The 16924-nt window shown below is 39.1% G+C and overlaps 1 protein-coding gene across 1 annotated transcript in view; it reads left to right on the top strand.

Annotated features, from left to right (window-relative positions):
- Positions 1–15417, top strand: part of LOC130427045 (NALCN channel auxiliary factor 1) — a 113680-nt gene extending 98263 nt beyond the window's left edge. The window contains exons 2-3 of the mRNA XM_056754068.1: positions 8550–8721; positions 11342–15417. Of these exons, the coding sequence (XP_056610046.1) occupies positions 8550–8721; positions 11342–11619 (450 nt within the window). The 3' untranslated portion in view covers positions 11620–15417. The remainder of the gene's footprint in view (positions 1–8549; positions 8722–11341) is intronic.
- Positions 15418–16924: the final 1507 nt, after the last annotated feature.

Here is a 16924-nt window from a genome sequence, read left to right as displayed (position 1 = left end):
TGTACTTGGCTTCCCGTGTCCATCTCGCGCACAAATGTGTCCGCACAGCGTCTTGAGTATACTCATCACAGATTAAACGCGGATGTCTGAGTTTGACACATGCGCAATACAAATGAGTATGTGTGCTCTACCAGACCATCAGACGGCAGCACTGAGTCGTGTCATTCACAAACCCACTACAAATGAATGATAGAGGAAGTCATTCGCCATTGCAAACAATCCAAGCAATCACCAAGACAACAAGAACAACAATCAAACAGTATGGAGAAATGTGTGCTTCTAAGCTTACTGTTCTTGGTTTCAGCGTGTTGTATCATTCTTCTTCGACAACGGCACACTGCACACTTTCTGTGTGTGTATTGACCCCTAGTGGACTAGTTGTATGCGGATGGCCGGACAATACTTGCAGCTTTACATTTGTAAACTTCACATGGGTATTAAAACCCCTGAACATTGACGATATGACCTGTGAAAACTGTTGTCTAAGGGTAGTTGTTCCTCTGTTCCTGTTTGACCTCTGCATAGCTGCTGGAGGAATTGAGACTCTGCTGTTAGAGGAAGAGAAAGTGTGAAAGAGTAAGCAAGAGTTTAACAACAGGTCTGAGCTCCGTCTCCTGGTTAGGGCTTCAGAGGAGGCAAATAAAACATCATAGGCAAGTCACTGACAGGGCAATGGAGGCTTTTAAAAACCAATACTGAGACTGCAGGAAGGCCTTTCGTCAATTACAATGTTATTAGCCTGCTCATAATGGAATAATGCAGTCCTTTAGGACAGCTTGCCTAATGCCCGGGAATGGAAAGTTAAACACAGACTGTCAGATTGAAAGCGACGGGTCAAAAGAAAGTGTTATTACAGGGAGGGGGGGAACAGAAAGAAAGAACGATAGATACGTAGGTAGGTAGGTAGAAAGAAAGAAAGAAAGCAAATTTACCTTTATGATGTTACATATTGATATTTCTTTCTTTCCTTATTACATGTTAGATATGTCTTTCTTTCTTTCAAAATCGTGCTTGACTGCTGTGCTTATCAATATATTGTATTGAATATATGAATTCATGTTAGTGTCCAGTTTGTCCATTTTTTTATGCTGGTAATTTTGTGAGAAGTAATAAAAATGTGGCTTTAGACTTCTGGACCACTTACCGTTGAAAATAAATATAATGCAGGAGAAGAAAGAGCAACACCGACTTATGCAAGATGGAAATTCCTCTCTCTCTCACATTCACATGGTGTGTATTTGAAGCATTTTGGTCATTTATCATGTGAGCAGAAGCACTGTTAGATGTACTGTAAGATGTTCCGGCAGGTCCCTGTTCAGGGTTTAGGTAAGTAGAGCACAGACTGTAGCGGCCGCCCGATTCTCTGAGCGCCACCAGCAACACTCCCTCAACTCTTCATACTAATGAGATCACACCATCTTCTGTACACTGCAGCCTGGGAGCAAAAGTGACGGCGCCAGCATCAGAAATTGCCCTTGATACTGTCTGCGTTCCTGCCCTGCTTTCCTCATCACGCCTAGATTTAGAAGTGAGGTTTGCGCTTGCATTTTTAGCATTTTCAAAAGACGGTGACGCATCTTGTGTCGTGTGATGCAGAAAGACTTGGCTGATGTGATGCAGGAAGTAGCTCCTGTATGACATATCGCTTATTGCTCCTTAAACTCTTTGTAAGTCGGTTTGGTAAAATGTAAATGTAAATGATTTATCCTAACTAACTGCTAGTCTGTGAGAATAGCTGTTAAGACACGGTCTTAGCTTACCCGTTTAAAAAAAGTCACCACTCGCCACTGATGTATAGTATGAAATAGCATTGGCATAGCACAATATATACTGTACTCCATACATGGTCCGTGTGATTTTGCAAAGATGTGTCACTTGATCAACATCTTTTGTTGACATTACTGTCAAAGAAACCTAGACACTACCCAAACTCATAACTTACCCAGTTTCAAATTATATGTTGATAAGAATGACACAAGGCCCTAACATAGCACTGACACCTAAACCTAATTCTGCTATCTGATTGGTTCATAGACATGTTGTTCCAGAGACGACATCACTGATCCAAAACATGTTGTACTTGTGTAAATTTGGCATGGAATACTAACATGACCTGCTATTTTTGTCCAGGGGCGCATTTAGGGGGCACCAACAAAGCGCCATTTTACTTTTACCCTTATTTTTCTTCCTCGTCAAAATTTGTCATAAATGTTCACTATATAACAGCAGACTGCACAGAACCCTGTATCCCATAATGCAATGCTCAAGACCTGAGCATCCATCTGTGTAATAAAAAAACAAGTAATGTCTATCTATAGTTTTAAACTGTTTGTACTGCCAAGAGGATATTTTCATACAAAATGAAATTGAATAATATACCTTTCCCGTTCTTGCAAAATATAGAATGTAGCTAACTTCTCTCAGAAATGTTTATTGTGCAATAATGTATTATGTAACAAAGAACAGATTGCTTAAGTATTCTGTGCTGTGTTTTGTTTCTAAGCCAGGATCCCATTCTTAACATAACTTATGTCTAAAGGCAAGGCCATAACATATGTTTATGGATGCTGTTTTATTGAGTATATGAGTATATACTCAACCTGCGGTGAGAAGGACAAAAGCAGCATTGCCATGTCACAGTGAATGAGTTACTGCTAAGTGAGAAAATCTGCAGTGCTCCAGTTTCACGCTATCGCCATCTGCTGGTCACTCCCACTGAGTAAATGCTGCATGGAGCATCAAAACAATGAAAAGCTTATAGACAGACTAAAAATAGGCCGACAGGAGATCAGATGAAATATTGCTACGCTTTATAAATGAGTTCTGTAGATTAATTAGTGTTGTGAATTCAAATAGAGGCAAATATTCGGCCACAACTAAGCAGAAAAACAGAAACAGGCAATGTGGCGTTAACCAGCATTCAGAAACGTAAACGTCTCTTTTAGTGCTTCGTCCTTCAGCCGCATTCAGCAGAGACTGTGCCCATGATGCAAGCTCACCCCATCCCTCAGCTTGTGTTGAGCAGTGATAATGCATTTATACTCATCTGGGAGGGTTCGGCCCTCATCACATCTCTAATGGAGCACAGGACAGGATAGATTCAAGGGGGTCATGCCGAACTCTTGCTGCAATAAAAAATATTTACACGTCGTGAGAGGTTTTAGGGGAAGTGCTGTGAAATAATGGTTTCCGTGTGAAAGGTGATGCGCCGTGAAAGTTGTTACAGAGGAATCTCTGTGTTCATTGTGTGTGTGAGATTTAGTTGATGTGTGTTTGTGGTGCGTCCTAAAGGAAAGACAAATCACAAAAGATATTTTATAGATATTCATCCTATACAGCAATGGGATTAAATGGAGAGCAAGTTGTTCCTGTAGTTTAATAGGTGGTAAGCAGTGCAAAGGTTATAGGTCTGATTTCCAGGAAACACATTCTGATAAAATGAATACCTTGAATTCACTGTGAATTGATAGCGTCTACCAAATGTAATGTTAATCTTTGTTTATATCATCTGCTTTTCAGATTTGTTTGTGCATAGACTAATAAACTCACATCACCTCAAAGATGTTTGTGATTCGACGGATTGTGGGTTTGTTTCCCATGAAACACTCAAACTGATAAATAAAAATGGAGAGGCACTTTTGATAAAACCGTCTGCCGAATGAGTAATGATTTCAGGATAAACTAACACATTTCTTATCAAATTCTCTGAAGACCAAATTATCTGGACTGTATTTTCCATGTAGCTCTATTGTCTTGCTTTATTAATTTATATTTCCATTTGTTTCAATATATATGTCTCCTAAGATACAGTTTATACCTGAACAAAACGTAACTGAGAATGCCATAAGTCTCATATATCAACCTACGAGTTATGTCACTTTCTTCTGGGTCTGTCCGTCTGTTAGTTAACAATCACCATCTCTGACATCATTCTTTGTACTGTGTTGTGATTGGTCGCTTCTGATGAATCCATAAAATTAGGGAAATAGCAGGATGGAAGAACTTCCACACCCCAGGCTGATGGAAATATCAGCGTTTATGGGACAGATTATGAAAGTCTCCATGTGTCTGCGGAAAACGCCCAGCCTCTGCGGATTTACAGGAATTAGCTTCTCTCTCTGTCAGTATGAGCAGACTTGCCAAACAGTGGCACCGTAAATGAGCTCTGGATTAATGTCATCATGTGCCAACTCCAAATGCCACCAGCATGTCGCCACCCTCACGGTCTCCAGGGCTCTGCTCATGCACGCCACGCGCATTTGGATATGTGTGTGTGTGGCCATCTTTAGCGAGCGTGAGTGTTTGAGGTGTGCGTGTGAAGACATCATCTCACCGCGCTGGTGTACTTAAAACCGTCTGTCACTTTAAAAAAGTGTCACAACACTTCCCATCACTCTGCACTAAAAAAAGGCTTGAGAACGCTTCGTCTTCAATGATCTATATTCAAGGACAGCTATCTTTGAGTTAGCTACAGTTGAACGTCGTGTCCCGCTATTTTGATTTGTTTTTACACCTTTGTCACTGTGTTCACAAGTGCTAATATTTAAAATGTTAAAAGAAAAAATGACTAAAGAAATATATGGGTTTTACAGTTATTTTGTCTGTATTGCTTGTGTCAGTATATGAAATTGTTTTTATATTGAATTGCGGTGATGTAATAGTTTTGTTTCACAGCTAATTCTCATACACGTAGGCTATTGCGCCTCCATCTAGTGGTGTTTTTCTACATGACACTGTAGACTGCTAAGCCTTAAGTAGATTTAAAGGAACATTTACTTTTAAAAATTTTGTGATAATTTACTCATCCTCATGCTGTCACAGATGTATATGACTTATGTTCTTCAGCTTCAACATTCGACACGGTCCAAGTTGATGTTTTTTATGAATCATCAATGCGTCGCTAGTGGGGCGAAAGGTGTTGACAACTCTTGGGGCGCCCACTGCCCAGGGGGCTCACAAAATCCAACAGATATATCGTACAGTCACCCTTTTTTGTTAATCATTTTAATACATGAATTGTATACATGAAATCCACAAAAAGCAGTCTGAATGTCTGACACCTAGCTCATGAACAAAAACAATCAGAGTTGGGGCGGCAGGCACTTCAGCAGAAGTATGCTTTGATGAGTTATAGAGCATTAGAAAGAGTGATTGAAAATTTTGTGACAAAAATCAGAAATGTCATAAAATGGATAAATGATAGTGCTGTATCCCAGTCTATCAAGACGTTCCTTAAAGGGTGGGCCGCTATGTGGAATGGAGATGGATTCACGTTATCTAGGGGTAAACATAATAAAGCGGATGTATAACTACATGCGTGATTGTATAGTGTTATGGTCTCTGTGTACTGTTGTTGGTGATTCTGTGTAGTGGATGCTCCTGTCACCAAAACAAATTCCTTGTATTTGCAAACATACTTGGCAATAAAGCTCTTTCTGATTCTGATGGTCATGGAGTTGTCAGTGTCTGCGTCTAACCATATGCAGACATGAACATCTCTGAGCAGCTCAGAGAGTTTAATTCGGACGCATGTCATTGTTTCCTTTTAGAAAAGCCAATGCCCTTTTAAAACGTCTGCAACCATTAGGCAAATATGCTTAGCGGCTAATGCTAACGCCCTGGCTAACGCTGGAAAGGAGACCGGATGCTAGTTTTTTGAATAGATGTCAATGGGTTTTGTTAACCGTTACAGGTTCCTCAATCGGAAGTATTACAGACCCTACCATCTCTATAATAAGAGTATCTCTGGAAAAGCTGCTCCTATATACTGTAGGTCTCAAAAATGTGCCTCTCAAAAAGTTCACCCATCCATCCATAGAATAATAAATATCTTTTAAAACAATTAATATTGGGTGAAATTGAAACCAAAAATTGACATGCCAATAATTTCAAATCTCATAGTTCTCTCACGTCTCACTTCATCATTTATGATGAATGGACATGCTTTTTGAATGAAATATTCCTTTAAGAATTTAGTAGTACCTTGCCAGGACCTAATAATTATGCTACTATCTACAGTAAAAGATATTCTATTAGCCACATTTTTTTATAAATAAACTGTTTTTTGCCATTTTGCTCACAAAACAGTGGAGAGCAGGCAGGAGAATAGGGCGTGGGTTAGGGACTATTGGCCCAATTTAAGGGTGGCATGCATGTACCCTTTGCTGTGAGAACAAACATGCTAATATCCATTGAGCTGAATCTCTAATGCACTTTGCATTGGCTTTTTATAAAACACTGCCTGCATCTTTCCTGAAGCTCTATCGAGCTAGAAATGCCAATAAACAGAGATACTGCTCTAATGTACAGCCGTCATTTTGGATAAAAGCATTTTTCCAAGTCATCAGTGTATATGTGTTTTTTTCCCAAATAAGATTTTCACGGTGAAGTTTTTGTTTAGGTAGAATGCTTCTTTATACATGGCAGCTGCCAACAGTGTGTAACATCAAGGTTGACTGAATTGTGAACAGAGCCTTACTTTTAGCTTTTCCACATCGGCCTATTATTGCGGCATCATTGATTTCAGATCCCCCTGCTCCCTAAATGACATTTCAACCCAAAAAGTAATTTTACCTGTCGGCCTTCATGTGTAAGTGGGTGGTTCTCAGCTGTGATGTTGACGGCCTAGCTCTTCCAGATCTTTGATGTGTATTACTGCAGTCCGGTGTTTTGATCCACCTCTGTCATGTTCAGCTATACTGCTGACTCGAGTACATTGTGTCCTCAGATAACTCCAACAAAAGCTTATTTCACCTGTGAAAAGCTGTCTGCTTGAATGTCAATCAGATCTGCCTGAAAAGGCCCAGAGAGGAGACAGTAGGCTGTGGTCGTACCCCACTCTGTGATCTGTCATCCTTCACAAACGTCTGCTTTACCTCCATCTCAGGAGGGATTCATTATATGAACAGGCATTAGCAAACGCCTGCTGAGAGGTTGGCTCTCTGCAAATCTAATAAGCCCTCGCAGGCGAACGAAAGCGGCGGAGGATCAAGGCTGTGGAAGGAAATGTGCTTTTTAAAGAGTTTACGCGAGTGACGCCACATAAATATTTCATCTCGGATGAAGACGTGACATGATGTACAACTGTGTGCGACGCAGTCAGGCAAGACTCTGTGCTTAAGGCAAAGACAGTGATTCATTGCCATCATAATTGCCCGAGCTGCTGTTGGAGACGGAGTTGAGGACCGTATTCCTCTGTCTGCTGACGGAAACATATTGCGACAACAAGTCTGTTGCGGAAGTCAGTCCAAAAGCGTTTATGTTTGTTTGGACTCCTTTCACTGCCTTTTATTCTCTCTCTCTCTAAAAGAAGATGAGTACAGGAAGAACGATTCATGATGGGTGACAGGAAGTGATGTCATGTGTTGGGTCAGCGTGACTAATGGCTGCTGGAAAGCCTGATATTCTGAGTCGTTGATAAGGGTCCCATTAATGCTTTACGGTTCATTCATTCAGCCTTTGAACACTATTGTGTAGTTCACAAAGAAGACTGTCCAATCAAATGGTTTTGGTGTAATGTCGTTTTTTCACTTGTTTGATTGAGCACATTTCTAAGTGAGGAAGTCCTGCAGGTTCAGCGCTAAAGAAATCTGCTTCTGGGTAGTTATTAAAATTTTAAAGGGTCATGTGAAACGACTAAAACTAATATAGTCGTTTGTTTTTAGATGTAATGCAATGTGTATACACCATTTAAAGTTCAAAAACGCTGTATTTTCCACATACCGTGCATGTTTGAATCTCCTCTTTGCCCCGTCTCTCTGAAACGCGCAGATTTTTTACAAAGCTAATCGCTCTGAAAAGTGAGGTGTGCTATGATTGGCCAGTTAACCAAAGCATAGTGATTTGTCGAATACTGCAAGCCTGTGATGGAAATTTATTGCCTCTTACCATATTTGGAACATCAGGGTCCATAGCAATTGTACTGACAGGTACGCCCACCTTACTTGCGTATACATTTGGGCGGTCTCATACCCATACCACAAACTGATTTAGATTTGTGGGGTTGCGGTTACACGAGGCGTTTCATGCAGGTCTGGGTGAGCATTCGCTTTTAGATAGAATGCATCTTTTGTTCCGACACTTTAATTTTGGCAATTTTACTTGTCTTATGGGCAACATACCAAAGACACTGAAAAACACATAATCGGACCATATGACCCCTTTAAGTATACTAAATGGTCCTCAAAAGGTTTTTTGAACTAACTGTAACAATTTATTGCTTAGTGGTTGAGACTTATTTGAGCTCTCAGTTATTTTAATTCAAGTCGACCTATTACTTTTTTCTTATAGGCTTTAAAATCTCATGCTTTAAAGGAATTAAAATTCTGTCATGATTCACAATTTATATGGTGTACAACTTTGATTTCAATCGTCTCCTACATTTTATCATAATGCAAAACCAAACTACACAGGAAACACAGGTGCAGGAGCAACTTAGGCGATGACTGTAACCACGGTACTGATGATGTAATCAATTGCAACGGACACCCAGATTCTCAAGCACTAACAAGTCTCCTTCTGGCTCTCCTTCTGTACTGTTCTCTCTGCAGACTGTCTACAAACAGTGGATCTGTGCCCAGTTCTTCCACACCACACAGATGCACTGCAGCAACAGGATCCCCTGCAGGAAGTACTGCCTGGAGGTCCAGCAGAGGTGTCCCTTCATATTGCCTGACAATGATGAGCTCATCTACGGAGGAAGCCCCAGTTTTATATGCACAGGTGAGTGCTTTGACCTTTCTCATACAAATAAATCGACTGTTCGGCTTCTGCTGGGTAAGTGGATGGAGTGAATTTTAACAGGTAGTGTATAAAATGGGGGTTGTGTTTGGAAAAAAGTTGACACAAAGAACATTATCAGTAAATATAACTTTAACGATTTTTGAAAGCGGTTCCTAATTTAGGAGAAACAGACAAAAGTATTGAGATCACTTACAGAGCATTTTTCCCATATGTTGAAGCCAACTAAATACATAAAGTTAATACATAACAAACACATAACGTATAAACAACGCTATCGCTAAAGGGTCTGGACGCTAATAAAGTGAGTTTAGAGGTAAACAATAACGAAGTGACTTTTGCTATTTACTTGTATTTATTTATTTGATTATTTTTCCCATATACTTTTTTTAATAACAAGAACGCACAGGAAAGTGGGATATCAAAATCTGATGAATGCTTTTTTGTTGACAGAATGTTACGCAAGCACTTAGGTTTACCTAGATGTCTTCATTCCTCTCTATACTGCCTGAGAATACAACATTTTCAGGGTTTGGACAGCCATTTCTGATTTTTTTCAAATACTTTGTCTCTGTTACCACCTTGTGGCAGAAACAGGAAGTACAATTCTCACTTCCTCTTACCTGCTTCAGAATTTTATCCAGCGCTCAAATTGAGTCAAGTCTTATGGAGGGTCCCCCCATAAGACTTTTTTTGGTGGAGCTGGGGGATAGTCTCGCAGTATACAATTTATACAAAATACACAATATATTTGATCATAATATGCATACTATATACTATTTATTAAAAACAGGCTTACATAAAAGAACAGGTTTTTAGTTGAAGTTAGCTTCACCGTAGCGACGGCAATCAAGCTGTCATGTCAACGATGTTCTTCGCTTAGCAGTCTTGAGAAGTGGGGTGGGGCGTTTAACATTTTAAGAGACATGACAACTAGCCCATAAACAAACTTAATATATAGTAAATTATTAATTCCTGAAATTCACCATATCCATTGCATGAATTTAATCACATTTGTCTTTATAGTTTTTTTTCTGAGGGAGCCCCCTAAGACAGTTTTTTACTTCTTATGGGGGGTCCCTAATTCCTTATGGGGGTCCCGGAACCCCCCAACCCCCCTTCAATTCGAGCATAGCTTTTATCACAAGAATAAGCGTGATCGTAACCTATTTGCACACAATTTGAGTCAACTCAGCGGATTAATAAACACTTTATCTTTGAATTATCCTCCATTTGATTTGAATAATTATACCAGTCATGGGTATGAATCCAGAGGGCATGAAATGGGCTTTCTCTCATCTAAATGTTGAGAACCAAAAGGCCGCTGTACTTAAAGTAACTGGATGCTGTTTATCAGGATATGCTTATCTCCTAATCCTAGCGGATGCATGCTGAGTACTGCATATGAATGAACGCTCTGGCCTCCCGGTGGCCTGCGGGCTTGCGCTATAATGAGACAGACTGATGATAAATGGGAAATGGAGAGCACACAGGCTGGCTGAGTGGTCAGACTGTATAATTACATGCCCTTTAATCACTTCAAGTATCCCCACTTAACACAGACTTGACTCACAGTGCTAAACTTTAGGCCTACCACTCCCCCGCATATGCCTCCCTCATCATCACAACATGATGTTATACACCTATCAAACTGTATGTGATGTATGATGTTTGTGGCAAGGTCAAGTGGAAAAGTAAATGAATTACACTACGTATGTTCCCAACCAATATAAGTGTTTTTGTTTCTGTGGAATTTAAAGGTAAAGGTAATCACATAGCACTGTTTCATAGAATAATACTTTATAGGCTAACCAGTATGTTTAGAACATCATAGGGCTAGTCAACATTTTCAATTCAAATTTATGGATATAAATAATGACAGAATTTTCATTTTTGTTCAACTGTTTAACAAAGCCTGTCATGTGTGCAAACTGTATATTACAATCAATAGATATGTTTTCAAGTTAATGGGGGTTCGTTTATATGTAATGTGTGAACTTTTTACACGCTCCCTTATTCGTCATTCTTCTTTGTTAATTTATACATTTCTTTTACATTTATCCAACAAGTCACAGTTCAGGGAAGTAAAAACAATCTATACTGTCCTATAGGTCTGAGGATATGTTTTCATTTTTGTTCAACTGTTTAACGAAGTCTGTCATTTATTACAACCAATCGATATGTTTTCAAGTTAATGTCTTATTTTAAAGTTTACTGGTCGCTATCAATTAAAAATGAGGATTCGTTTATACGTAATGTGTGGACTTTTTACACGCTGCCTTACTCAACATTTTTCTTTTACATTTATCTAACAAGTCCAGTTCAGTGAAGTAAAAACAACCCATACAGTCCTATAGGTCTGAAGATATGTTTCTTTAACACTGTTTTGAGCTGACCCGTATCACTTTGAAGTGATAATTCACTCAAAATGAAAATTCTGTCATCATTTACTCGCCCTCAGATTGTTCCAACCCAGTGTAAATGTATTTGTTCTGCTAAACACAAAGGAAGATATTTGTAAGAATGTCAGTAACCCACCAATTCACTGCCATTTCTTATAATACCATCTTCAGTGGTTAACGTGTGTGTTTTGCCGCTTCAGGGCTCCACAAGGACAACCCCTCAGACGAAGAGACAGAATGCTGCGACGTTCGATGGGACAGCAGGACGGACAACAGCTCCAAAGGCACTCTCAAAAGAACTCACCCGTCGTGTCAGCACGGGACATCCCTGACCTCCTCAGCAGCCTCTAGACTGTGCAACAGCAGACTCAAATTCTGCCTGCTGGTCCTCGTCCTCCTTCATACTGTTGCCACTCTCACAGCATCCCACAATCCCACCGGGTTCAACCTCACCTCCAACTCCTCCAACGAGGAATGACGGAAAAGCCACTCAGTAACGCCAGCAAAACCCGATCAGGTGACGGACCGTGGGGTGACTAATGCTTTTCGGGACTTCTGGTAGAGTTCAGGTGGAGACTGTGGAGATGCAATCAACCAAGCAAACAAAACAAACTGAGAAAAACCTAAACAAACTCTGGACGAACTTAATCAAGCAACAAGAACAAGGGACAACACCGTAGCCTTTGTCGGAAGAGGGCGGAGTTCTCTCGCACCATGTTTTTTTTACACTGTGTCTATGGTTTAGATTTCTGTTGCACTAGATGACTGCAGAATCTAATTCATGTTTTTCTTTCGTTTCATTCGGGTCTTTGTGCAGGAAGGATTGACATGAGACGAGTTAAATGTACAGTATCCAAGTGAATATTCAAGAGCGAGTGTCTATGTGGGTGACTGGATGAGTGCGTGTGCATGTGCGCCTGTGCTTGCATATGTGTGTGTGTCCACTTAGATGTTCTTGTTTCTCTTTGTAATCACAAACTCTCTGAATGCTGCTCTATTCATTACGAGGGTTTCCGTAGAGCCTCTATAGCAGTTTATACAGGCTCTGACAAATCCGCTTAGAAAACTCCCCCAAATTCTCCCATTAAGATCTGAACAAGGTAGCCTGATGTTTTCGTTGCTGATGTGATGTCATTTCCTGGTAGGCCGGGTCAGTAGCTTCGGGGGTCTGGGTACGTTTAGAACATTATGTCAGTGGGCTGTTTGCTTACGTGCTTAAAACTGAAACAGGTCCTTAAAATATCGTATCCAGTTTTGTGTTCGCCCCCTGCAAAGGAGCGACACGGAGTCCACAAATCCTAAGTAGTATATATTGTATTAAGATATTGTATTATCTACCCTATATTCTATGATTGCATGTTATTACCACACCGAGTTTTGACTACACTGCTAAATTTGAAAGAAACAAATCGGAATCTGGTCACAAGGTAGCCCGGGGGGTTAAGAGAGGCGATCGACTTAGGCATGAAACCAGCCAATCGGAGCTCACAAAACTAAATACCCCAAACACAGAGAGGATCCATCACACACGACGTTCCTTACTACAGTAAAGGGCTTACCCATCATGTATACACACATTTGAACATTCCTGAAACATTTGCATGAAGAGATTGGTGAGGCATGAGCAACTCAGTGGAAACTACATTCATTTGTTACGAACCTTAAGATAGTCATAAATCTGAAAAAAAACAGGCTGTTGGGGGGCTTAATCAAACCGCTCCCGATGGATGGCACGGAGAAGGCCCGTCTCAGGTGGCTGGGCCGGCGGATCTCAGTTCGGTTGGTTGTTAATGAGCAAAGTAGTTAAGGGCTGATCTATTTTATTTGTTTTCTACAGGTATTATTCTGACACGAGCGCAAAAAGAAGCCTTTTTAAAGACAGATTTCACATAGCCTCAGTGTGAACCTGTCAAAAGACACGGTCACGCTTTTGTGTCCATGGTGTCAAACATCACATGCTTGTCCGAAAAGCAACACTGGCCCATACAACTGACATACATGCACATGAGTCATTTAGAGCTAAGAAAAAAAAGAGAATCATATTGTAAGTGTTGTAACTGCCATTTCAATAGACAACATAATGCATGTCTTTTAACAAACCATAGGAATAAAAGTGGGTCATCTTTGCCACCTTTAAAACGCCTTTAGCTTAAAATCAAGGAGTGACTTATGTAGGATGTTTGCATTGGTGTTATTTGTATGTAGGCATTTTATTTCCCCCCGATATTTCCTTTTGTTTTGCACATAGTATGCCATTAAACTCTTAATATTGACAAAACACTAAAGAAAATGTAATATTTTCACTTGAAAAAAAACTATCCATTGGCCCTTCTGCAATTTAATCGACTATTAGCACATGACATTCGAAGTGTCAGAAGCACAAGTATTTTTTTTGCTAATGCAGTTCAGCTTGACCTGAATGACCAAATACAGAGAGAGAATCTTATTTTTTTATGTAGTTATTTCTGAATTTAAATTGATGTATTTGGATCAAGTGGTTAATTTACATCTCAGCTGTTTTTGGCTTTTAATTTAGGCTAGAGTTTTATCAAATGACAGGTTAATCTTCGGTTATTAAACAGATCGGATATGTGACTTAGCATCAGAAGTCTGGCCTTATTGGCCATCCGGTCATCTAAAACAGACTGTACGTCCCTTACATTTAATAATACATGAACCTACTTCAAATGAACCTAGAAACACGCGGTATTTAATCCAGAACAAGACCATAACAAAACAAGTACATATGTTAGTGGAAAACAGGCGGCAGTCTATCCGGGCCGTCCAGTGCACCGTGCAGGGATTGGATTCACTGCGGTGAGGATTTTACTAATGAATAATTAGAGGAAACCACAGTGAACGAGACAGATGACCCTCCTGAGAGCTTATTAGTCAGTTTATATCCCCGGACATTTGGCGGAGACCACCTGCTCTGCAACAGTAAATAGAATAGAAGTGATCATCTCTATTTCGATCTAAAAAACAAAACTAATTCAACCTCTTCACCAGGAACAGATGAAATGAAGATGCCAAACATAAAGAGCAGTACAGATAAAATTCGAGAGAGGTGAGCTCTGTGTCTTGTCAGTTATTCATTTCCTAAGATGCTCTGGACGTTTGTTATAGAGGCGCATGCATACATCAGTCGAACACACTGTGCTCATCACTCCTTTGTATATATTCTTTATTATGTGAGTCAGGAAGGGTTTTGTCACACTCAAGTGGCAATATCAAGGATGGATTATAGTCCCGGAGGGCCCTGAGGCTCCCAATTCGTTGCAATTGGGAGATATGAGGTCCAAATGAAAAAATACTCTATTCAAATATGAAAAATCATCATCCATAGATGATTCTGGGTGTCTATCGGGCCCATAATCTGTCCTTGAATATAATTACGGTTAAATGTTTACAACAATTGGTCCAATGCAATGAATGTTAAAGCAGACACCTTATCAGGCGGAAACGATGCCGTTCATGACAAACCGACTAACATCACCCTAAATGGAGACCTTTGTGATGGCACCGATTTGTCTGACTTTGTCACCTTCGTAACATGTTTCTCTGTGTTTGTGGGGTCCAGTCATTATATGTCTCAGCGTCTAACAAGATTGAATGTAACAGATACCTGCTAATATCGCTTCAACACCACCAAACCTAATATAAGATGTATTTTATGCTTGCACATGTTTTATGGTCATTTCCAAGTACAGCTCCAGTTGTGTAAGTAGTATTCAACACAGCGTAATCACTTAGCAAGCCGAGATACTTTCTTTTCTCTTTCTGAATCCTGTGGACCTATGCAGCCCTCAACCTCAGTTGTTTTTGCGTTGTAAATACGTTACGAGAATGCTAAACAAACGTGTGTCTCTGTTTGATTTCGAGGTTTCCTTGTGTTCTGAGTTGGTGTCCTTTTTTAATCCTCTTTTTTAAGTGTCAGAGATCACTGGTTGGTTTGTGCTGAGATCCATACTGAAAGCGAAGTGCTTTAATCACAAGAACTGTCCTCTTAGTCACAACCTTAGCACCTGAAGGCTGTGATGCTATGTGATGGGATGTGCAAAGCAATGACTTTAAGAAAAAAAGACGAAAGGTTAAAAGGCATATAGAGATAACATTACGACTATGACTACTGAAAAAAAATAATATTATTATACTACCGTTATATTGTAATATTATAGATGATTTAGTTCAGTAACCTATTTAATTTTTTTACAAACTTTGATGAAATAATTTATAAAACAATCTCACGAGTTATGATCTTTTCGAAGGTATGATTATACTGCTAAAATGATTAAAGTTGTGTTCTGATGAAATAAGAAATACTATCTGTTCCTTTGTGTCTGAGTGGGCTTTCATTGTCGAGCGTGTGTGCTGGATCTTAAACAAGTGACATTTTTAAGTCGATGGAGGTGTGTGCTTACAAACTCACCTCCTTCATGGGGCATTCAGAGAAGATAACTAATGAAAAGTTTGGTTCCAAAATGAGATAAATCCGTTTAAATGTTTTTTCAAAAATCATGTTTTTTATTGTTCCTTCACAATAAATATCAATCAAACAGCAGTTGGTTTGTTTTGATTTAAGCCTTAATAACTCAAAAATAGAGCTAACTAACACAATTAAACACAATTAAAATATGATAACATAATAAAAAAACGTGATTATTGAAAAGTATTTTATTTTGGAACCAAACTATTCAAATGTCTTTGACGCCAAGTGAAATCAAATTGTTATGAATGTCAAGCAGATTGCATTTTTGCAAGGTTACATCATAGGATAAACTACTGTATATTATCATCAAACTAAATATATAAACATTACAATACCTGCGCTGTAACACTTCATGAAGTATATTTATAAACTTTATTAGTATGTACAGTTAAGTATAAGAAGAATGTTGATCAGGATTATGGCAAATTGACCCATCAGTAAACTATCCAGTTATACAAGTTTGTGGGCCTGATTTACCGCACTGCCACGCCCTTCTGAAATAACACAGTAGCCACCAAGTTACAACTAACAAAGTAACATAAAAAAATGAACAATAATAAACCAAGAGAGTCAAGACACATTTGAAGACATCTTACAAGTTATAACTGTTATTTGCGCTCATTTTTGCACAAAATCACATAAATGAAAGTGTCCAAAGTCCAATACTATACATCTATACAGGCTTTTTAGCAGACTTTCAAAAAAAAAACAGTATCTAAATACTACAAAACTCCTGTATACTGTATTTCTCATTTAAGAGGATTTTCTAGTTAGTGATAGGCCTTTAAAGTAACTAAGTTTATATTACAGCGGGTAGACAATGCATAGGCTTATCACAAGTATTGGCTTATTGTTTTTTTTTACGAAAAAAAACTTTAAATGGATTTCAATATGGTTGAATATCAATATTGCATCTCTGAAGAAACCAGAACCAATGAAAACATGTGGTGAGTATCTCCTCTTATTTTAAGTTATAAGGTGAGGCATACAAAAGGGATTATCCCTGTTTGGAAAAACTGTTTAGTTTGTGTCGCAACACCACACTATGTTGTGTAACTGTTGTTAGTCACTGGGGCAGGACTGTTTAATAAAGATTTTTTTTATAATCAGAAATGTTCATGTTCTCAAAACAAGTCAAAAGACTGTACATTGATAATGTATACATTGATGGACTTTTACTAAAGTCAGATAGACTAGAAAACCTACAGAAAAATAGGCTGTGGTAAAAATAGGAATTTGTAATTATTACAATGGATTTATTTGTGGATATTCATTAGTTTTATTGACAATAAGA

This window comes from Triplophysa dalaica, chromosome 8 (genome assembly GCF_015846415.1).
Source record: "Triplophysa dalaica isolate WHDGS20190420 chromosome 8, ASM1584641v1, whole genome shotgun sequence".
NCBI classification, from domain to species: domain Eukaryota; kingdom Metazoa; phylum Chordata; class Actinopteri; order Cypriniformes; family Nemacheilidae; genus Triplophysa; species Triplophysa dalaica.
This window is presented reverse-complemented; position numbering and strand designations above follow the sequence as displayed.